This window comes from Rutidosis leptorrhynchoides, chromosome 5, assembly GCF_046630445.1.
Source record: "Rutidosis leptorrhynchoides isolate AG116_Rl617_1_P2 chromosome 5, CSIRO_AGI_Rlap_v1, whole genome shotgun sequence".
In the NCBI taxonomy this organism is placed as follows: Eukaryota; Viridiplantae; Streptophyta; class Magnoliopsida; order Asterales; family Asteraceae; genus Rutidosis; species Rutidosis leptorrhynchoides.
This window is the reverse complement of record NC_092337.1, coordinates 27,620,130-27,643,946: the sequence shown is the minus strand read 5'-3', so window position 1 is coordinate 27,643,946 and position 23,817 is coordinate 27,620,130. Positions and strand designations below refer to the sequence as shown.

The following is a 23,817-nucleotide window of genomic DNA, read 5'->3' as shown; positions in this document are numbered from 1 at the left end:
CTAGGCGTAATTAACCACGATTAGTGTTTTTATGACCAAAACTCAATTGAGTATGGAGAAGGCATCTATTCTATGCGTGTTGAGAAAGGTTTCATGAATTATAGATGTCGGGAACTAGTCAAACTTTATTTGGTCAAAATTGGTAACAGAGAAAACTGCGGTCGCACTGCGGTTGACCGTGGTGGCGATCGTGCAACTTGTTTTCACAAAACTGTGTTGCAATTCAGTTTGAGGTTCTGCGGCTGGCTATGCGGTCGACCGTACCTTTAACCGCGTATGTTGCTGAACTTTTAATTCTATTCTTTAAGCTATGTTTGACTTGGTCATTTGCAAGATGAAGTGTGGATTAGTGACCTTGCGTATTTTATGTTAAGATGTCGGTCATCACTTATGCATATGTATGTGTCATCATCAAAACATATTCTTTGGTTAATCATCATACTTAACTTTGTCGTTTAGTTCATTAACCAACATTCAACCAACAATGCACATGTCCACTCCAATACTTGCTAAATACTCGAACCCAAGGAGGATAGAGGGCGATTACAATTATAACAAAAGGTTTCGCCGATGCTTAAGTTTGCGACCGCCCCCAACCCCACCATTTATATATCTTTCCCAAATTTCCATTGAGTGCCGAAAAAAACTATTATTTAATTATATAATATTTGTATGTGTGATAGGATAGTTTTAATGATTATATATATAATAATAAGAAGAATTTATTTAAACACAGATTCAAGTGCTATCTTTAAAAACTTTTTACATGCACAATATCTTTCTACATTAATGATAAACACACACTATCACTAGAAACTATTCTTAACCAAATCAATCCACAATGGAGATAAGGAAGGTCATTCCTAAATTGATAGGTGGGTAACAAAGCGCGTTTCAAAAGGGTCGTTATATATTGGATGGTGCCTTGATCGCAAATGAAATTGTCGACTATCTGCACCACAAGAAACATAAAGGTGTGATCTTTAAAGTGGATTTTGAGAAAGCCTTCGATAGCCTAAGCTGGGACTTTTTATTCAAGGTCATGGAAAGTATGGGGTTCAGGTGTAGATGGAGGGAATGGATTATGGCTTGCTTGAAGTCAGCGAGTATTTCCATTTTAATTAATGGTTCCCCTACTCAAGAGTTTTGCCTAGGTAGAGGGGTAAGACAAGGAGACCCTTTATCTCTGTTCTTGTTTATTCTTGCAGCGGAATGTCTAAACTTGCTTACTAATGTGGCAGTCCAAAAAGGTAAATTTAGAGGCTTAGAAATTAGAAGCGATAAAGTAATTGTATCCCATCTCCAATATGCGGACGATACAACTTTTTTCGGGGAATGGGATAGTAAAAATTTTGAAAACCTCATGATGTTGCTCAAATGTTTTGAATTGACTTCCGGGTTAAAAACAAACTATCATAAGAGTCGAATTTTCGGGATTGGAGTACCAAAGAATAATGTATAAATTTTGTCTAGTAGATTTTGTTGTCAGGAAGGGAAACTACCGTTCACTTACCTTGGAATCCCGGTGGGTGCCAAAATGAGCAAAATAAAAAGTTGGGCTCCGATTATTGACAAATTCAAAAGTCGACTTTCTGATTGAAAAACTAAAACAGTTTCATACGGTGGTCGGGTAACTCTCGTAAATTCGGTTCTAAATAGCCTCCCATTGTACCACTTCTCCCTCTTTCGTGCCCCGATATGTATTCTAAAAACTTTATAGTGTATTAGACGATCTTTCTTTTGGGGTGGGTCGGGGCGGATAATAAAATTTCATGGATCAAGTGGGAAAAATTCCTTTTATCTTACGAAAATGTGGGCTTAAATCTCGGGTCACTTAAAAGCAAAAATCTTGTTTTACTTGGGAAATGGTGGTGGCGCTTCAAAACCGAATCGGGGGCTCTTTGGGTAAATATAATAAAAAGTATTTACGGGAATTGTGGGGGTTTATCTAGAGTTAACGGATCTCATCAATGCCCTTCGGGGAGCACTTGGTCTAACAGTCAAGAAACTATCTAGAGTAATTGATGAAGTTTACTTGCGGGTTATCTTGTTACTGCAGCTGCTGCAACCGAAAGAAACAACCTTATGCCAAAAAAAATCGAGATCTTTATTTGGCGTGCATTACAACGAAGACTACCCGTTCGCGTCGAGTTATATAAGATAGGCATCGACCTCCGCACGGTTAGATGCCCTCTTTGTGATGACGGTTTAGAATTGATCGAGCACTCCTTATAGTTATGTAAACATGCTTTAGATGTGTGGGAACGAGTCTTTAATTGGTGGAATCTCGGGAACGTATCAAACCTTAGCATTGGGGAATTATTTTGGGGGGATTCGCCAAAATCAATGACGGCTTTTGGGAAAAAATTGTGGCAAGCGGTAGAATGGGCATGTGGTTACCTATTATGGAAGAATGGGAATCAAATGGTCTTCAAAGGTAATCGATGGACCCCCCCGGTGGCGTTAAATGAGATACAAGTTAAATCATACGAATGGATTGCACATCGCGTAAAAGATAAAAACATCGAGTGGCTTGTCTGGTTATCTAACCCAAGTAGCTACGCGATATAACTGATCAAGTTTTGATGAGTTTTTCTAAACAGTGTGGCTGCTTCTTATTTCTGTAAATTTGTGTATGTAAATTTGAGTTTCTATATTGGGTCTCCTTTTGGCAGCCCACTAATGTACCTGTGCGATTTCCATATATAACTTTTCAAAAAAAAAAAAATATTATATTTAAAATTTAATTATTAATCATAATTTAAAGACTTTTTTGTGCCGTTGGTCCCTCCATTATACACTAAATAGTGAACAACGCCCCTTTCATTTTTTTCCGCTTACAACATCCCTCCATTATATCATTTAAGCATACCGAGTCCCTCCGTCTAAATTCCGTTTAAAAAGTCCGTTAACCCTTGGCATGTGACTCGCATGTGAGGGTAAATTCGTCTTTTGTCATTTTACGTATCCATTAAATTCTTTCTTCCTCTTATTCAACCAAAGCTTAAAACCTTAAAACCTTAAACCTTAAACTAACCTGTAACCTAAACATACAAATACAATACAAATACAAATCTAAATTAAACGACACAAAACCCATAATAAAGCTTCGATATGCAAAAATCCATATATAAAACTTCGATCTGCAAAACCCATGAATAAAGCTTTGATCTGCAAAACCCATATATAAAGCTTCAATATGCAAAAACGAAATCAAGAACAAAAAGCTTATATTCCTACTACAGTACGTGTGATATTAATGATCATATTCAATGCTACAAATTCAACTCAACAATTCATGATCAACTGATATTTATTTCGAGTTCCTTAAGTTGAATCAAAGCTTCGCAACCTATCTGGAACAACATTTGGTATCAACAGATTCATAGCTCATGAACATCTTCGTTATTCATCTTCAAAGCTTGATTTAGGTGTTCATCATTTTGAAGATTATACATCAAATTGAAACCAGATCCACGTTGCTTATCTTAATCCGAACCTTCGCCGATCATCAAACAGGATTAACAGGTTCAAATTCGTAGTGTTTGAGATTGTGTTCGTCGTTAACTGCTAACTCTAATCGTTTTGGTCTCCGGAACAACTCAGTGCATTTCAGATCTAATCAAGCATGGTTTCTGAATTATTATCAATCACTTATGCTTCGTGATTCATCAAATTAACTGGAGATTCATCAAAAGACTCGAAATCATAAGGTCAAAGTTTTGGTTCATGCGGTCAACAAATCAATTAGCACAATTTTGTTAGTTTCAGGACGAATTGATGAATGTCGAGTGCACTGTTAAGGATTTCGAGCAACATTCATGAAGAAATCGTTGTTTGAAAGCAACTTAATCAAAAACTCAAAGTTTAAGTTCAAGTGTGCTTCTGCTACTGTTCATCGTGATTTTACAACGGTTGCTGGTTGTTATGATGTTGATTTCTCTACAACTCATCTTAGTCGCTGGATTAGGACATGTTTACAATAATTTTTTAGGCTTAGTTTTTGATTTTGGAAAATTTGTTGTTTATCTTGTTGACAATGAAGATGAAGGAAATTAGGACGATGGAGGTTGGAGCTGAAGTTTAATGAAGTTTAATATTGTTTGATGAAGTTTAATATTTTTTATTTTAAGAAAAAAAGTAAAATGACGAATTTACCCTCACATACAAGTCACATGACAAGGGTTAACGGGATTTTTTAACGGAAAATTGACGGAGGGACTATGTATGTTTAAATGGGATAATGGAGGGATGCTGTAAGCAGGAAAAAAAAAAGGGACGATGTTCACTATTTGGTGTATAATGAAGGGAATAACGTTGCAAAAAAGTCAAATTTAAAATTATAATTTTTGTGCTTATGTTCCGAAAACTCACAGTAATAATCCCTAATATTGAAATGATTGCCCGTTAGACAATGAGATAACGGTAGTTGGTAAGGTTACATTGAGGGGTTGGTGAGCAAGTAAATTAATTAATGGGATATGACGTTTTATACAAAGTTTATATAAATTTCAATTTATTTAAATATATACACTACACACAATGATTAAAAAAAATAAAATTAAATACACCGTAAAAATCATAAAGTTATAAACACGTCCTTTTCCCCCTTTCCCCAATGCCCATTTCCAATTTTTTATGTAGATTAAATGTCGCTTTGCCCAACCACTTAATACAAACATACATTTGATCGTTACCTTTTTCTTCCTCATTATTTTTGATGTTGAAATCCTCCCTACAATTCCATTTTTTTTTTTTTTTTGAATCTATGTTTCATACACAGAATAGATACTCAATTTCCCCTTAATTAGAATTTAATCAACGTTTTAATCCCTTTCAGTTTAACCAAGGTTTGTTAATTTTCCTTTTTTTTCTGCATTTTCTGTTATAATTTCTTGATCATCATCATTATCATTCATATGGTATGAATTTGTTGCACTTTATCTTGTTTTCACATGCACGTTGTTCTTATATATGTAATATGTACTAATATGTAATTATTATTATTATCTTAAGTATATAATATCTTAATTCTTAGTTTTGTTTTGGTCACCCACCCACCCTGTTATATGTTTATTATTGATTTTTTAGGCAGAGAATCATCCATAAATTTGAGTTGCAGGTGTCATTGTTCATTTTTTTGTTGTTCCAAGGTTGTTGAGACTTGAGGCTATTAAAAAAAATATATATTCATTTATATATAAAAATATATATATATAATATAATGTTATTCTATTAACTGCTGGCCTGTCTGACTCTTACTCACAACTTAATATCAATAATAGTATAATAATATAATTATTCTATTCAGTGAAGGAATGCATGATCTAAATTGGTGAAATATTATATCAATAAGTATACTTTTTGTATTATTTGCTGAATTTTTGTTGGATTTAATTGCTGTCTAGATATTATGTCGCGTCATCATGAAGACGATGAATTTGTGGCGGATGAATACGAAATGGAAGATGTAGATGATAATATGGATGATGAGTATCATGGTAGAGATATTGGGTCAGACTCTGATGTAGATGAATACGATTACATGGTTTGTTTGGTTATTGTTAAATATTCTATTTATTACTCAAAATATTGTTATTATGTTATTGTTATGATACAATATATTAAATACGTATTAATATTAAATATTAATACTGATAAGTTTAATGTAGAATAATAAGCTGCAAGATACTTCTGCCGCTCAAGCGAGAAGAGGCAAAGATATTCAAGGTATACCGTGGGACCGGTTGAGTATTACTAGAGAGAAATATAGGCAAACGAGATTAGAACAGTACAAGAATTACGAAAATATCCCTCAGTCTGGGGCGAATTCAGAAAAGGTCTGTTTTTTGTAATCTGTTATATAATTATGTACTTGCACATGTTATGTATGATCGTTATTATAAAGATAGATGAAGATGATAAATGGGATTTGGTTGTTATGTTCTTATATTTGCTTACCTTGTGGTGAACAGGACTGCAAAGTTACTAACAAAACAGGCTTATATTATGACTTTCGAAGGAACTCAAGATCTGTAAAATCGACCATTCTGCATTTTCAGGTATGTTTGTGGTCGTCTCTTTTGTTTTGAGGGTAAATGAAATAGAAAAGCAACAACTTTTGGTTTCGTATCTGTTTCGTGTAACCATTTTTGATAAGCCAGAACGAACTCTCAATGATCTAAGATTTGAGTTAGCCAATTTTTTCAAGAATTTCGAATTAAGATAATCTGATCGGCCAACTAGTCAAATTGATGATGTGGACTTTTGTTCCTGATGAACGAGTTAATCTTAGGTAATGACCCTGAATCGAATATTACAAAAGTTTGATGCTTTTTTCTACGGATGAACGGATAAGGTTTTTTTTCTGTTCTGGACGTTGATGCTTTGTTCTGTTTTATAATAATTTGGCTACCCGAAATAGAAAGTCAAACCAAAGTCAGTTGCTTTTTAATTTTTTTGTGCTATTAGCCCTTTGGTTTAAACATTTGTTACTGAATGATGTATATTTGGTTGGTTGATGTAGTTAAGAAACTTAGTATGGGCTACATCAAATCATAATGTGTACTTTATGTCACATTTCTGTATCAACCACTGGTCTTCTTTAACTTGTAACAAGAAAGACATTCTTAACCTATCAGGGCACGTGGCACCATGTGAGGTGAGTACTTTTGTTCATTTTCAGGTTTTCATTTTTTGTCTGTCATTCGAAGTTTAATCGATTGTATTTTGCAACTTTGTGGTGTACAGAAGCACCCAGGAAGTTTACTAGAAGGATTCACTCAAACCCAAGTTAGCACAATGGCAGTTAAAGATAATCTTTTAGTTGCTGGTGGATTTCAGGGTGAATTGATTTGCAAGGTATTAATATAATTAGTCATGTTTATACAAGTTTTTAAGATAACCCAGTTAGACTGCGTACATCTGAGTAAATAATGCATGAATAATGAAAAATCTTACCCGTTTACCAGTTTATAAGAGGAATTTTTAATATGATATATTTTTGTTACCAAGTGCAGTATTTAGATAGACCTGGAGTTTCGTTCTGCACTAGGACAACATATGATGAGAATGCTATTACTAATGCTCTTGACATTTTTACTACTCCAAGGTTTGTAGTTCAGTTTACATGTGGTGAAAACAAGTTTATGACTTAAATTTATTTTTCTTTTCTTTTTTTTATTTCTTTTTTTTATTATGCAGTGGTGCAGTGCATTTTAATGCTTCAAATAATGATTGTGGGGTCAGAGAATTCGATATGGAAAATTTTCGGATGACTAAACACTTTCGGTATCCTTGGCCAGTGAATGTACTTTCACTCTCTCTCTCTATCATGTTCACACACTAGCAAATTCAATAAGAACTATCGATATATGTTTCTTATTATGACTTAGTTTATTTATTCTATTATTTGCGTATGCAGCATACGTCCATTAGCCCCCATGGCAAGCTACTTATAGTCGTGGGAGATGACCCAATAGGCTTGTTGGTTGACTCTGCATCTGGAAAGGTAAATTTTATGATTTGCATAGTAATATTATACCAGGGTCGGGTTTGGTCGAACCCAAACGGATTGTGTCCAAACCGAGTCGAACCCAAATAGGTCAGATTGATTTAACGGACCCAAACAGGTCGGGTTTGATGGGTCGAGACTCAATTTTTCCCCTAAATTTTTTAAAATGTGATGAAAATCTTACAATGAGCATAACTGAAAACTGAAATGCAAAACTGAAACTGAAACTAATGTGAAACCGAAAACTGAAACGCGCAACGCGACACTAAAACTAGAACGTGAAACTGAAAACCGAACCTGAAACGCGAAAATGAAAACTGAAACTAAAACGCGAAACTGAATATGGTAATTTTTCTAAGGGTTAATTGCATAAAAGACTTAACAACTTTGCCCCCATTTTTATAAGGGATTAAGATTGGTTACTTTATATTTGATTCGCGCCTTTTTTATTTATATACAAGTTGTGAAATTTATGGAATGTGTGCAGACGGTTGCAACATTAAAGGGGCACTTGGATTACTCGTTTGCATCAGAATGGCATCCCGATGGCCAAACGTTTGCTACAGGGAATCAAGACAAAACCTGCAGAGTTTGGGATGTAAGAAACATGTCAGAATCAGTAACAGTTCTAAAAGGCAACTTAGGAGCAATTAGATCGATTCGTTACTCATCTGACGGACAGTTTATGTCGACGGCTGAACCTGCTGACTTTGTTCATGTGTTTGATGTTAAATGTGGGTACGAAAAGGAACAGGAAATTGATTTCTTTGGTGAGATATCAGGATCATCTTTTAGTCCGGATACTGAGTCGCTTTTCATCGGCGTTTGGGATCGAACGTATGGCAGTTTGTTGGAGTTCGGCCGCAAACATAACTACTCTTACTTGGATTGTCTAATTTAAAGTGATGTAAATCTATTTTTTTTTTTTTTTTTTTTTTTTTGTGTGTGTGAATATATTGTTGAACTGAGAAGCTGTACAGTAGCTAGAAAAAAATCTGGCCAATGGCCATTGAACTGAATTTAGGGTAGAAAATTTACCATTTCTTGGTGGTAAGTTTAGTTATATATATGTTACAAGAACTTGGTATCTTAATCAACTATTATTTAGTAGTTTATTGTGTTGAATTGAAGATACATAGAGTTGGTGTTTTTTCTTTCAATTAGAACTTGCTTTTGTGATGATACATGAACATTCAGTTGTACATGGATATTGTGTCTGAAGTGTTTATATATACATGATGACCTTTATATAGTTTTTATAGAAATGCACAAAAAGGACTGTTAAATAGATGATTGGTTTTTAAACTTATTTTGTCACAATCCTTTCTATGCTATAAAGGTTCTTTTTTATAAAATGAAAGGCCATTTGGTAAAAATTTATTAGAGTTAAAAACAATAAAAAAAATCTAGTCTGTCAATAAAAATATAAGGGAATTGAACCCTACGTGAATCGAACACGCAACCTTCTGATCTGGAGTCAGACGCGCTACCATTGCGCCAAGGATCCTTATATGTCATGTGTGCTATTTTAAATTATATATTTTAAATTGAAATGATTTTAAATAATACATCATCCGAAAATGATGATCTCTCATCCAAAATAAACCAATACCACAAGGACACATAATCACCTCAAAATCTTTCTTCCACCATTTCCATCCTCACAATAACATTTCTCACAAATAATATCATATCTTATATCTTTCTTTCTTCATCTCAGCTCATTTACATTCATCCAGTTCATACACTTCAAACCATTACTGTATTATTCACAAAAAATGGCTGCAACCTTCTTATCTGCACCAACTTTTCAAGGTCTCAGACCACTCAACAAACCAACTGACACACCCACCATGATCTTTTCAACCAAACAGAGCCTAACCATCACCCCAAAGAAGAAACAAAACCTTGGTATCAAAGCCGAGCTTAACCCGTCTCTAGTGATCAGTCTAAGCACCGGGCTCTCTCTCTTTTTGGGCCGGTTTGTGTTCTTTAGCTTTCAAAGAGAAAATGTAGCAAAACAAGGTTTACCAGAACAAAATGGTGTGACACATTTTGAAGCAGGAGATAAAAGGGCTAAAGAGTATGTTAGTCTTTTGAAGTCTAATGATCCAGTTGGGTTTAATATTGTTGATGTTCTTGCATGGGGTTCTATTGGACATATTGTGGCTTATTATATTTTGGCCACTTCTAGCAATGGTTATGATCCCAACTTTTTTTAAATCTTACTATTACTATTATGTATCAAGCTATGTAAGATTAATTACTCTGGCTACTTTATGATTAATGAATGTAACATGGATTATTGTATATTGTTCCCCTATTGAAAAACTTATGTTTCTGCCTTTTTAATCTTGTGTTATTTGTGTTAAGTACTGTAATATAATTTTTTTTTTTTTTTTTTTTTGGTAATTTATGATTAGGTAATATATTGCAGGGTTATCTTGTAGTGACAATTAGTATTTGGTTAACTGCTAATTAACAAACTGAGTGTGGATTTTGTATTTCTATGATGTACTTATTTTGACACTTGTTAACAAAATCAATGTAAAAAGACTGCGCAAAACGCAAATATAAGATTATACTAGTTGACGTTTTGATATTTTCATAACAGATTACATATCCGAATCTTACCAGCAGTACTAAGACATCTTTAACTACCTAGGAAAAAAGAGTAAAAAACGATCAGGGGTAAAAACCCTGTTGGTGAATTTAGCAGCAGATCATCTAATGATGGCTAGAAAAGGTTCGATATTATTTTCAAGGTTACCCTGACCGCCTACATTTGAGTAAAAATCCGACTAAGCTTGCAAAACCTTCTACATTAACCATCACATATTACAACAAACCTAGTAATCAACCTTAGAAAAAGTTGTCTTAAACTAAGTACAAGCAACTGCAGCTTCCTTTTCATGGTAAGAAAGCTGCAACAAAAAGAGATACACAACTAAACCAAATAGAATTAACTGAATTCCAAAAAGCGAAGTTAACTTGCCTACGCTATTCCGCACTAACCATACTTCTTCCTTACTTGAAATCTCTTCGCTTGTCGCCTTTAGTTTTTCAGATTGCTTCTTTAGTTCTGTTGTTTTGCTTTCTGCAGCTTCAAGTCTGTTCATTACTTCCATTTGTTCTGATGCTAGTTTCTTTTGTTGTTCCATTATTTCAACTTGATCTAGTTGGATCGCTTTCGATAGTGATTGCACCTCGGTTTTCAAGTTTGTGTGTAGTATATTTTGTTGTACAAGGTTGGATGTTTCCGTTGTTTCCATCTCTTCAAAAGGATCATGTTTCCCAACATCCTTTAATTGTTGCACCTCTGAAAAAATAAAAATATGGAGTTAATGCTATTTATCGGTTCAGTTTTCTATTTGCTAGGTTTATTCGGTACAATTTTCAAACTTTTGGAGCAATACCGAAAACGAGATTCAAATCTGGAAACTAAACGGAATACTAAATTTGAATTTTTTTAAATTAAAAATCATTTCAATTAAAATACTCCTTAATCGTTTATGAATTCAACTTTTGATTTGAAAGGATTATACTAAAAAATATATTCCGATGCCGGGAATCGAACCCGGGTCGCCTGGGTGAAAGCCAGATATCCTAACCGCTGGACGACATCGGAATTGTTGTTAATAGTCTATTTTGAAGTAGATTTTTACATAATCAAATTCATAAAAGTAAAAAGCTAAAATCGAACTAACAATGAATATGTCAGATTTGTAAACCTAACTAAAAACCGGATTTTAAATATAGAAACTAAACCGAAAACTGAACTTGAATTTTTTTTTTAAACAGAAAAATCAGAAAATCATAATTCAATCAAAATAATCGTAAAAAATCGTTTATGAATTGGGGTTTTGATTTGAAATCAGGTTGAACTCGGTTTTCGGTTAACGGAATTCATTAAAGTAAAAAGCTAAAATCGAACCGACAATCAAATGTTTGTCTTTCACAAGAACATAAAATTTTATCTAAGCATGGAAACAGTAATGACCGACAATGCTAAAATAACAAACCCACCTAAGAAGTAAGAACTACGACATGCACGTGTAAAATGACCAAAACTTTAGAAGATATGCCTACCTGTCTCAAGTGCATCCTGAGCAAAACAGAGTTTCAACATAGAAGCTTCTAGAATATCATCATCAACAACATGTTTCTCATCTCTAACATCCCATAAGTGTGTCACAGCATCTGCTAAATCTTGTAAAACTTCTACAGTATCTGCCTCATTTTCCCCTAACTGATATTTCATTTCAGAATTTGCCTTATTCATGCCACTCTCCCGACCACTATTTGAAACTGATGTCCATACTTTTATTTTAAAGAGTTCGTTTAGTTGAAATTAGATTAATTAATATATTAATAATTAACAATACTTTCTGAAACTGAGTGAATTGTATTTTTTGAAGAGATAGTGTGTGAAAATAAATCAACAGCTTAATGTCTTTCAACTTTTTGAAGATGATAAATTGATGAGATTAAGGGAAGTGTGATCGAGATCCTCAAAAGAACGCACGTGTACATGAATAATTAGTCGTGATTATATTTGAAACGTGGAGAGGAACGGAAGCGCCATGTGGATGCTAACTTCATACATATTTGATGTCAGACACTATTTTCTTACTCATATTGGAATATTTATTAAATTAGAAATATGTTACAATTTAATTTAATTTATAATATAATAATTTAATACTCCGTATACTTTTTACTTAAAAAAAAAAAAAACAAATAGGATTTTCATTTCATAAAAGAGTGATACAATGCGAAAGGCATACTCTTACATCGAATACAATAAACAGAAGCCATTGAACAAACAAAACTATATGGAGAATTAACCATGATCATCAAAACGACTTGGGTTTAAAAGTTATTGGAACCAATCTAGCTTGAGTTTCTTCCAACGTTTTGATAACCATTTAAAAGATTTCAATTGAATTTCACTAAGTGTTATTAGACCATTGCCTTTTTTCTTTTGGAAGATCACTTGATTAAGATTTTGCCAAATAGTGTAACCACAAATTCATTCTATAGCTTGCCATACTCTTAATGTTGAACTTGATGTGTTGAGATCAATTTTACCTTTGAACATATCATCTAGGCTTGAGTAAGCTTGATTAGATGAGTTTCACCTTCTAAAAACTCTTTGTCATAGGTCTTTTGCAAATAAGCATTTCAATAAAATATGTTCACGGATTCAATGTCATCGTCAAATACGAGACACCTTAAAGAATCAATGCCTCTTTTGTCTAATTCAATTCGGACCGGAATCTTGTTCTTGAGAGCTCTCCAAATAAATATGCCAATATTTTTAGGAAGCATATTGTTTAGCATGGTCTCACTTGAAGAAGGTGAAGGTGATGTAGTTAGGATTTATTTGGTTTATCAATTTTGTGATTACAGTAGTTGATAGTGCTCCAAATGAACATATATTTAGGCGCAATATCATCCCAATATGTAAAGCTTTTAGTTGCAATTGTTCTATTTTTATGTAATATTCGTTTAAATAAATAAGTGCGAAGACAAAAGAAGAAAACGACGATTTGAAGACGCAAATGACCAAAAAGCTCAAATGTACAAGATATAATTCAAGTGGTTCAATTTATTGATGAGAAACGTCCAAAAATGACAAGAGTACAAGTCGCGAAACGCAAAGTACAAGATATTAAATCGTACGAAAGGACGTTTGAAAATCCGGAATCGGGACATAATGTAACATCCCGCATTTTTCCGTTAACTTATTTTTTTTAACGCCGTCTTTTTCTTTTTAGATAATATTCCTCGTATCTAGATTCGTAACCTCCGTTAGCTAACATTCTAAATATTCTCGTTATCGGATTTTAATACGCGTTTTAAAATATTCCGTTTAGGTATTTTCCGCACCCGCTTCTAAACTCGAGGGACTAAAATTGACACGGGGCAAACTAGTTGACTAGGTCAACTAGTCCACCCCAATCACCACCATTCAATCACCTCCATCTCTCTCTCTTTCTCTCTAGCAAGAACACACACACAAACACCCAATTCAATCATTCATCATCTAAATTCGATCTAGGAGGCTTACAACAAAACAAATTACATATTTGGAATCCTCTCTTCATCCTCTACAATTTGATACCAACTTCATCTCGTTTGGGTAACATTTCTAAAACTCTAGATTTCTCTAAATTCGTGTTTTTGATTTGAAATGGTGTTAGTTAGTGTCTATGGCTCGTGTCTAGCATGAATATATGATTTACTTGCTCGATTTGTTGTTTTGAGTAACTAGTTTGAACATTTGAAATGGGTTTGCTTAATCTTGCATTTTGGAAGATTAAATGTTGTTTGATTGTTAAAGTTCATGTTTTAATTGTGTTACTAGTATCACTAGCTTCGTTTTGATGCGTAGGTTGATTAAGAAAACTTCAAAAACCCGATTATTGATTTTTGTGAATTTTGGTTAGGGTTTGTTAGACTTTGAAATGAACTTTTGATGCGTTGAATGCTTGTTAATGTTGTTAGTAAGTGTTTAGATGCAATGTATGCTTAATTACCTTCGAAACGGCATATCGTATGTGTAAATCGGATTCCCGAATCATAAAATACGTTTTACGAACTTGAAACTTTGAAAATAAACCTTTCTTGATCAATTGACGAGATTTCGGCTATTGTAAATGATGTTATTGTTGGACCATAAGTGCTTAGTTGTATTCCTCGTCAAAATACCTTTCCAACGATATATGATAGGCATTATAAGTGTTTGCGGGTCAAGAGTTGGGTTGGAAAAGGTTTTGGTTCGTGCATACTTTGAAAAACTGACCAGAATTCTCTGCCCAGATGGTGGCGCGGCGCGCCCCATCCCCGCGCGGCGCGCGGATTGGCCTGGTCAGATTCTGACCACTTTGTCCCATTTCACGTGAAATGTTTGACTAGCTACCGACCTCCGATTCACATGAAACTTGTTCTAATATACTTGTATATGAATAATTAGCATAGAAAAATAGTCCGGGACCCGACCCGAACATGTTGACTTTTTCGTTGACTTTGACCCGACCAAGTTTGACTTTTTGTCAAACTTAACCAATTAATTATGCAATCTTCCTAACATGCTTTTATACTTGTATCTTACATGAAACTTGACAATGTGCTTCACATGCTATATTAATCGAGTCGTATTGAGCCATAGGACTAATTGAACATCTTTGACCGTTTTGTGTTTACCGTTATTGATATAACCTATATGTTTAGGTCAAGACTAGCTTTGTCTTTGCACGCGTTTACTTGTCGAAGTACTTTATTAACTCTTGCACTCAAGGTGAGATCATAGTCCCACTTTTTCAATCACTTTTATTCTTTACATCGTGGGCTGAGAAACACATACATTTCATACTTACTTACTTTTCATGCTTTTACATTGTGAACAAATACGAATACAAAGATGCATACGAGTTTGAACAAAAGTCCTCAATCCAATTATCATTAGTTCCACTTGCAGGGTGTAAGTGTAAGCGTGTAATTATGTTGTGTGGCCATACGGGTTTAACAAACCCTCATTCAGACGGTTCGCTACCGTTAGTGAATGAAATATAATTTCAACAATGTATAGTGTAAGTTCTAACACTAAATTCAAAATTCAGAGGGAAGATTCGGTTAAGCCTTGATAATTGGGTGCTCGTGATACAAATACTATTTTGGAATGTGAATGATTCTGGTTGAGCAATTCTTAAAGAACCTTGTAGTTCAATACAATTTACTTACTAAACCTATGATTTCACCAACGTTTTTCGTTGACAGATTTCTATGTTTTTCTCAGGTCTTGCACGATATGTGATACATGCTTCCGCTCATTATTTGATACTTGCTTTGGATGTCGAGTATACATGCTTTTCATGGAGCGTCTTTTGACTTTACTTTAAACCGTGTCGCCTAGATTTCAATCGTACTTATAACGTTGTAACTTAACTTTTGGTTGAACAATTCTTGTAAACTTTGAAACAATCTTTATTTTGAAATGAAGGCGACATATTTTGGTCAAACGTTATCTTAAAGACTTATAATCAGGTAATGGGACCCACGTAGCCGACGCCGTCACTTGACGATTTGTCGGGGTCGCTACAAGTGGTATCAGAGCCTTGGTTGTAGGGATTTAGAGTTCATTTGTGTCCACCCCGAGTCATAAGGTACATAGGTGAATCTAGACTACAACCGGCATATAGACTGAAGTAGGAATTACTTGACTATTTGTGCATTTATACTCGAACTCTTCTATCATATCTAACTCGTATTCGATCTTGATCTTACGTTGATAAATTTTGTTGATGCGCCACCTTGACTTTATGAAGTAATGTTAAATGCACATGAGAATCAGGGTAATATAATTTCCGGGATTATATTACGGTGATTCACATGGACGTTCCGACATTATGACATAAAGAATTTAGGGCGAGTCAAGGAAAATTTTCTCTCTATCCTTAATCCATACTCCGGTTAGTATTGTTGAAAATACTAACCAACGATATTCTTGTGTCATGAATGAACAATGGCTCGTCGACGCGCTCCTCCCGAAACTCCCGAACAAGCCCTCCAACGTATGATAGCCACTGCCGTGGATGCGGCCATGGCCGGTCACTCCTCCAACAACAACAATAACAACAATCATCATAACAACAACAATGGAGCCAGAAATTCCAACGAAGGATGCTCCTATAAGAATTTCATAGGGTGCAAACCTCACACTTTCGATGGAACCGGGGGACCGGTTGTGCTCACCCGATGGTTTGAGCAAACGGAAGCCGTCTTTAGCATAAGCGGTTGTCGAGACCAAGACAAGGTTAGATATTCCACTCACACCTTCGCCGGTATCGCTCTCACATGGTGGAATTCGTATGTACAATCGGTGGGTATCCACGAAGCCCACGCTCTCTCTTGGGCCGACTTAAGAGGAAAGATGATCACCGAATATTTTCCTCGCGAAGAAACCCGAAGGCTCGAACAAGAACTAAGAGCTCTGAAAGCGGTCGGGAACGACCTTAAGGCCTATAATCAACGATTCTCCGAACTTGCTTTGATGTGCCCAAATCTTGTGAACCCCGAATCTTTAAGGGTTGAACTTTACATGGATGGTCTCCCCAAGAGCATCAAACAAGGAGTAATGTCATCCAAACCCGCTAACCACCAAGAGGCTTTGAATATGGCCCGCCAATTGATTGAAACAGTGGACGAGATTGAAGTGCCGGCACGTAAAGCCGAGGATAAGTCGGGTGACAACAAAAGAAAATGGGAAGCCCCCCAATCAAGCAATTACAACAACCCCGCCAAGAAGCCCTTCATCCCCAACGGCAAGAAAGGTTATACCGGACACCTACCGTATTGTAACGAGTGCTACAAACATCATTTAGGTGAATGTGGCAAACCATTTTGCTTGAAGTGTCAAAGAAGTGGCCATGTAGCCCACGATTGTAGGAATACCGCTCCCGTCGCCCAAAAGGAGCACAATGCACCCAAGACGGGTGTTTGTTTTGAATGTGGCCAACCGGGTCATTTTAGGAGTGCGTGCCCAAACAAGAAAATCAACCCCAACGCACGCCGTTGAACTTTCAACATCGACACCTAGGATGCCCGAGACGACGATGGACTAGTCACGGGTACGTTTCTTCACAACAAACAGTATATTTCATACTTATTCGATTCGATTACCGCTAGATGTTTATTAACCAAGTCTTTGACTCGTGCTCTTTACATTCCACTTTTTTTTCCCCTAGATATTACTTAGACGATTTAAGTGACCAACGAAAAATATTGTGTGCCTATAAATTTTATTGGAGGATATACGTTAAGACTTTTGACTTGACACCTATAGAACTAGGGAGCTCGAAACCTATTCGTTAAAAAATAAATAAATAAATAAATAAATAAATAAATAAATGTTTCCCCATCATCTTGTATAGATTGTTGTGAACTGAGTAATTTTCGGTTGGAAACCGATACCCTCTCCCTCGTATCCATTACCTCATGATTATTTGCACGAATCCCGTAGTTTCCAAATCGACCTCCGTTCCGGTTATCATCAATTGGGGGTTAAGGGAGACGATGTCTCCTGAGTCTTTTCCGAACTCGCAACGTTAGTTGTAAATCTCTCTTAGTACCATTCGATTTATCCAAGGCTCGTCCGTATCCATAAACCTCCTAAACCACGTATGCAAACTTATCTAGACAAATCTGTTATCGTATTTATAGATGACGTCTTAACTTATTTAAGTAAAGAAGGAAAACGAACAACATCACCATCTTACGCTCGAACTTTTGAGAAAAGAGCAACTTTATACCAAATTCTCCGAGTGAGAATTTCTGTTGAACGAAGTCCAATTTTCTAGACCATGATGTTAATGGTCGAGGCATTACAATCAATCTCCAAATCAAGCCACATGTAATCAGGAAACTCTCATGACTCAGACTTACCGCAGATTCATTTTCGACTTTTTCTCGTGATGCTCGTTCTTTACCCTCGATAACTCATTAAGGTAGAAATCTAAACCTCTACGTGCCCGAATCTTGAACGTGATTATTCATACCAACCTTACTAGCTTAATTCGTATAGCACCAGGTGGGACTCAAATATGGAAATATTTCTACTTGGACGCCGAAAGGCATACTCTCTCGACTCAAAAATCAACATAACTAAAATTCGTTATTTTACACGAAGAATTCGAATACTAAATTGTGGATCCGATCAATCTTCTCGTCATCACGTACCACACTACATACCTCTGTTATTTCACCGTCACCGTCTGATATTACTGGAATTTAAGATAGCACACAATCCAAAGATACTTCACTCTTCTTTGACTTAACGCCCTTGAGTTGCTGATAATCGTCCAACCATTATTCAACCCCGAACTATACAATTACGTGTACTATCTCGTTTCTCTTTCAGGCTTCATTTTTTTTTTTTACAACTAGAGGCACGTTATGGCAACCTCGAGATGTAAGCTCATCCTATTCAAAGTCCTCATTTCACTCCTATCCTCATCGCTCGCATTTCCGTTAAGGAAACTCCTTGTAACATTTCTCCATGGATAGAGAAACTCCTCATATTACATTAGTATTCGCCACGAGGGTGAATAGTCCTAACGAACATTTTTTCGAACCCTAACTGACTTGTTCAAACATATCTTAAGAAATTCTATTCCAACACGGTGTATCTTCGTCATTTATCCTGTATTGAAATACTCGTTTCACCTCTAGCGTTGCAAGAGACCTTGGGAACCCGCTTAGACATATGTACCGCGTATCTCCCACAACCGACGAACCGAGCAAACGTACGATTCAATCTTGGAAAGACATGTTACAGACTGGTATTGTCACCTTTAGTAGTTCCCCTTACTACGACAGCTATCACTCGTATATTAACGCAGCACTTCCGAAACCCTATATGACCGCAAATGTCATACCCCTGTTCATTTAACCAAAGCATGCGGCAAGCAAATCGCCAAATCTGAACTCCATCAAGAAACAACAATTGAGATCTTTCGAGTCCGAGGCGGGCTAGAGACAACCCATGGTCGCCAGAAGAGTTATACCAAACTTAGATGAAAACCTCACAAATCCCATTGTGTAATCGCGTAATATTGAGAACCCGCACCTTGGAAAGGTGTAATCCATTTTGGGAAATCGAGGAAAGTTATAACCGCAATATTGAACCTTTTGAAACCTTGGGGCGTATTAGAACAGCTTCCTACCGTTTAGAACTTCCGACTCAATTAAGTTTCCATTTATCCTACATTTCGTGTAACAAACTTAGAAACGTGTCATGCGGAACAGGAATGTGCAATCCTTTTAGATGCATCAACTATTGATGACAAACTCCTCTTCATGGGAAAACTGGTTGAAATCATGGATCGTGAAATCGAACCTCAATACAACGTAACACCCCGACTATCCGGATCCGTGGAATGTCCAAGAAAGTACCTTCACTCATTCGTAGAGTTACTACTCTAAGTCTCGAGTAAGAGATATCGACTACTATGAAATGTCCCGTTCTTATTGATTAAAAACGTTCCATATTAATTGATTTCGTTGCGAGGTTTTGACCTCTATATGAGACGTTTTTCAAAGACTGCATTCATTTTAAAACAAACCATAACCTTTATTTCATCAATAAAGGTTTAAAAAGCTTTACGTAGATTATCAAATAATGATAATCTAAAATATCCTGTTTACACACGACCATTACATAATGGTTTACAATACAAATATGTTACAACAAAATAAGTTTCTTGAATGCAGTTTTTACACAATATCATACAAGCATGGACTCCAAATCTTGTCCTTATTTAAGTATGCGACAGCGGAAGCTCTTAATAATCACCTGAGAATAAACATGCTTAAAACGTCAACAAAAATGTTGGTGAGTTATAGGTTTAACCTATATATATCAAATCGTAACAATAGACCACAAGATTTCATATTTCAATACACATCCCATACATAGAGATAAAAATCATTCATATGGTGAACACCTGGTAACCGACAATAACAAGATGCATATATAAGAATATCCCCATCATTCCGGGACACCCTTCGGATATGATATAAATTTCGAAGTACTAAAGCATCCGGTACTTTGGATGGGGTTTGTTAGGCCCAATAGATCTATCTTTAGGATTCGCGTCAATTAGGGTGTCTGTTCCCTAATTCTTAGATTACCAGACTTAATAAAAAGGGGCATATTTGATTTCGATAATTCAACCATAGAATGTAGTTTCACGTACTTGTGTCTATTTTGTAAATCATTTATAAAACCTGCATGTATTCTCATCCCAAAAATATTAGATTTTAAAAGTGGGACTATAACTCACTTTCACAGATTTTTACTTCGTCGGGAAGTAAGACTTGGCCACTGGTTGATTCACGAACCTATAACAATATATACATATATATCAAAGTATGTTCAAAATATATTTACAACACTTTTAATATATTTTGATGTTTTAAGTTTATTAAGTCAGCTGTCCTCGTTAGTAACCTACAACTAGTTGTCCACAGTTAGATGTACAGAAATAAATCGATAAATATTATCTTGAATCAATCCACGACCCAGTGTATACGTATCTCAGTATTGATCACAACTCAAACTATATATATTTTGGAATCAACCTCAACCCTGTATAGCTAACTCCAACATTCACATATAGAGTGTCTATGGTTGTTCCGAAATATATATAGATGTGTCGACATGATAGGTCGAAACATTGTATACGTGTCTATGGTATCTCAAGATTACATAATATACAATACAAGTTGATTAAGTTATGGTTGGAATAGATTTGTTACCAATTTTCACGTAGCTAAAATGAGAAAAATTATCCAATCTTGTTTTACCCATAACTTCTTCATTTTAAATCCGTTTTGAGTGAATCAAATTGCTATAGTTTCATATTGAACTCTATTTTATGAATCTAAACAGAAAAAGTATAGGTTTATAGTCGGAAAAATAAGTTACAAGTCGTTTTTGTAAAGGTAGTCATTTCAGTCGAAAGAACGACGTCTAGATGACCATTTTAGAAAACATACTTCCACTTTGAGTTTAACCATAATTTTTGGATATGGTTTCATGTTCATAATAAAAATCATTTTCTCAGAATAACAACTTTTAAATCAAAGTTTATCATAGTTTTTAATTAACTAACCCAAAACAGCCCGCGGTGTTACTATGACGGCGTAAATCCGGTTTTACGGTGTTTTTCGTGTTTCCAGGTTTTAAATCATTAAGTTAGCATATCATATAGATATAGAACATGTGTTTAGTTGATTTTAAAAGTCAAGTTAGAAGGATTAACTTTTGTTTGCGAACAAGTTTAGAATTAACTAAACTATGTTCTAGTGATTACAAGTTTAAACCTTCGAATAAGATAGCTTTATATGTATGAATCGAATGATGTTATGAACATCATTACTACCTTAAGTTCCTTGGATGAACCTACTGGAAAAGAGAAAAATGGATCTAGCTTCAATGGATCCTTGGATGGCTCAAAGTTCTTGAAGCAAAATCATGACACGAAAACAAGTTCAAGTAAGATCATCACTTGAAATAAGATTGTTATAGTTATAGAAATTGAACCAAAGTTTGAATATGATTATTACCTTGTATTAGAATGATAACCTACTGTAAGAAACAAAGATTTCTTGAGGTTGGATGATCACCTTACAAGATTGGAAGTGAGCTAGCAAACTTGAAAGTATTCTTGATTTTATGAAACTAGAACTTTTGGAATTTATGAAGAACACTTAGAACTTGAAGATAGAACTTGAGAGAGTTCAATTAGATGAAGAAAATTGAAGAATGAAAGTGTTTGTAGGTGTTTTTGGTCGTTGGTGTATGGATTAGATATAAAGGATATGTAATTTTGTTTTCATGTAAATAAGTCATGAATGATTACTCATATTTTTGTAATCTTATGAGATATTTCATGCTAGTTGCCAAATGATGGTTCCCACATGTGTTAGGTGACTCACATGGGCTGCTAAGAGCTGATCATTGGAGTGTATATACCAATAGTACATACATCTAAAAGCTGTGTATTGTACGAGTACGAATACGGGTGCATACGAGTAGAATTGTTGATGAAACTGAACGAGAATGTAATTGTAAGCATTTTTGTTAAGTAGAAGTATTTTGATAAGTGTATTGAAGTCTTTCAAAAGTGTATAAATACATATTAAAACACTACATGTATATACATTTTAACTGAGTCGTTAAGTCATCGTTAGTCGTTACATGTAAGTGTTGTTTTGAAACCTTTAGGTTAACGATCTTGTTAAATGTTGTTAACCCAATGTTTATAATATCAAAAGAGATTTTAAATTATTATATTATCATGATATTATGATGTACGAATATCTCTTAATATGATATATATACATTAAATGTCGTTACAACGATAAACGTTACATATATGTCTCGTTTCAAAATCATTAAGTTAGTAGTCTTGTTTTTACATATGTAGTTCATTGTTAATATAATTAATGATATGTTTACTTATCATAATATCATGTTAACTATATATATAACCATATATATGTCATCATATAGTTTTTTTACAAGTTTTAACGTTCGTGAATCACCGGTCAACTTGGGTGGTCAATTGTCTATATGAAACCTATTTCAATTAATCAAGTCTTAACAAGTTTGATTGCTTAACATGTTGGAAACATTTAATCATGTAAACATCAATCTCAATTAATATATATAAACATGGAAAAGTTCGGGTCACTACATACTACTTCCAACTAAATTTCGGGACGAAATTTCTTTTGAGGTGTGGATAATGTAACATCCCGCATTTTTCCGTTAAATTATTTTTTTTAACGCCGTCTTTTTCTTTTTAGATAATATTCCTCGTATCTAGATTCGTAACCTCCGTTAGCTAACATTCTAAATATTCTCGTTATCGGATTTTAATACGCGTTTTAAAATATTCCGTTTAGGTATTTTCCGCACCCGCTTCTAAACTCGAGGGACTAAAATTGACACGGGGCAAACTAGTTGACTAGGTCAACTAGTCCACCCCAATCACCACCATTCAATCACCTCCATCTCTCTCTCTTTCTCTCTAGCAAGAACACACACACAAACACCCAATTCAATCATTCATCATCTAAATTCGATCTAGGAGGCTTACAACAAAACAAATTACATATTTGGAATCCTCTCTTCATCCTCTACAATTTGATACCAACTTCATCTCGTTTGGGTAACATTTCTAAAACTCTAGATTTCTCTAAATTCGTGTTTTTGATTTGAAATGGTGTTAGTTAGTGTCTATGGCTCGTGTCTAGCATGAATATATGATTTACTTGCTCGATTTGTTGTTTTGAGTAACTAGTTTGAACATTTGAAATGGGTTTGCTTAATCTTGCATTTTGGAAGATTAAATGTTGTTTGATTGTTAAAGTTCATGTTTTAATTGTGTTACTAGTATCACTAGCTTCGTTTTGATGCGTAGGTTGATTAAGAAAACTTCAAAAACCCGATTATTGATTTTTGTGAATTTTGGTTAGGGTTTGTTAGACTTTGAAATGAACTTTTGATGCGTTGAATGCTTGTTAATGTTGTTAGTAAGTGTTTAGATGCAATGTATGCTTAATTACCTTCGAAACGGCATATCGTATGTGTAAATCGGATTCCCGAATCATAAAATACGTTTTACGAACTTGAAACTTTGAAAATAAACCTTTCTTGATCAATTGACGAGATTTCGGCTATTGTAAATGATGTTATTGTTGGACCATAAGTGCTTAGTTGTATTCCTCGTCAA

The 23,817-nt window shown here is 34.9% G+C and overlaps 2 protein-coding genes and 2 non-coding genes across 4 annotated transcripts; 2 read left to right on the top strand and 2 right to left on the bottom strand.

The window, feature by feature from the left end:
* The first annotated feature begins 4,745 nt into the window (after positions 1 to 4,745).
* On the top strand, positions 4,746 to 8,593 carry LOC139847158 (uncharacterized WD repeat-containing protein C2A9.03-like). Its single transcript, XM_071836777.1, has 10 exons — positions 4,746 to 4,850; positions 5,409 to 5,548; positions 5,673 to 5,840; positions 5,976 to 6,062; positions 6,527 to 6,661; positions 6,751 to 6,861; positions 7,020 to 7,111; positions 7,204 to 7,309; positions 7,424 to 7,510; positions 8,001 to 8,593. The coding sequence occupies exons 2-10, from the start codon at positions 5,414 to 5,416 to the stop codon at positions 8,412 to 8,414; spliced, it is 1,335 nt and encodes a 444-aa protein (XP_071692878.1). The 5' UTR covers positions 4,746 to 4,850; positions 5,409 to 5,413; the 3' UTR covers positions 8,415 to 8,593.
* A 355-nt stretch (positions 8,594 to 8,948) lies between these two features.
* TRNAW-CCA (transfer RNA tryptophan (anticodon CCA)) lies at positions 8,949 to 9,020 on the bottom strand. The gene has a single exon. It is a non-coding gene; the product is annotated as a tRNA-Trp (tRNA).
* A 193-nt stretch (positions 9,021 to 9,213) lies between these two features.
* Positions 9,214 to 9,885, top strand: LOC139847590 (photosystem I reaction center subunit V, chloroplastic-like). Its single transcript, XM_071837289.1, has one exon. The coding sequence runs from the start codon at positions 9,292 to 9,294 to the stop codon at positions 9,733 to 9,735; it is 444 nt and encodes a 147-aa protein (XP_071693390.1). The 5' UTR covers positions 9,214 to 9,291; the 3' UTR covers positions 9,736 to 9,885.
* A 1,184-nt stretch (positions 9,886 to 11,069) lies between these two features.
* Positions 11,070 to 11,141, bottom strand: TRNAE-UUC (transfer RNA glutamic acid (anticodon UUC)). The gene has a single exon. It is a non-coding gene; the product is annotated as a tRNA-Glu (tRNA).
* Positions 11,142 to 23,817: the final 12,676 nt, after the last annotated feature.

What these genes read in the sequence shown, in the direction of transcription:
- LOC139847158 (XM_071836777.1), top strand. Translation starts at nt 5,414, where the DNA reads ATGTCGCGTCATCATGAAGACGATGAATTTGTGGCGGATGAATACGAA. An exon ending in GACATTTTTACTACTCCAAG is followed by an intron (nt 7,112 to 7,203) that starts GTTTGTAGTTCA and finishes TTTATTATGCAG; the next exon opens with TGGTGCAGTGCATTTTAATG. An exon ending in GGTATCCTTGGCCAGTGAAT is followed by an intron (nt 7,310 to 7,423) that starts GTACTTTCACTC and finishes TTGCGTATGCAG; the next exon opens with CATACGTCCATTAGCCCCCA.
- LOC139847590 (XM_071837289.1), top strand. Translation starts at nt 9,292, where the DNA reads ATGGCTGCAACCTTCTTATCTGCACCAACTTTTCAAGGTCTCAGACCA.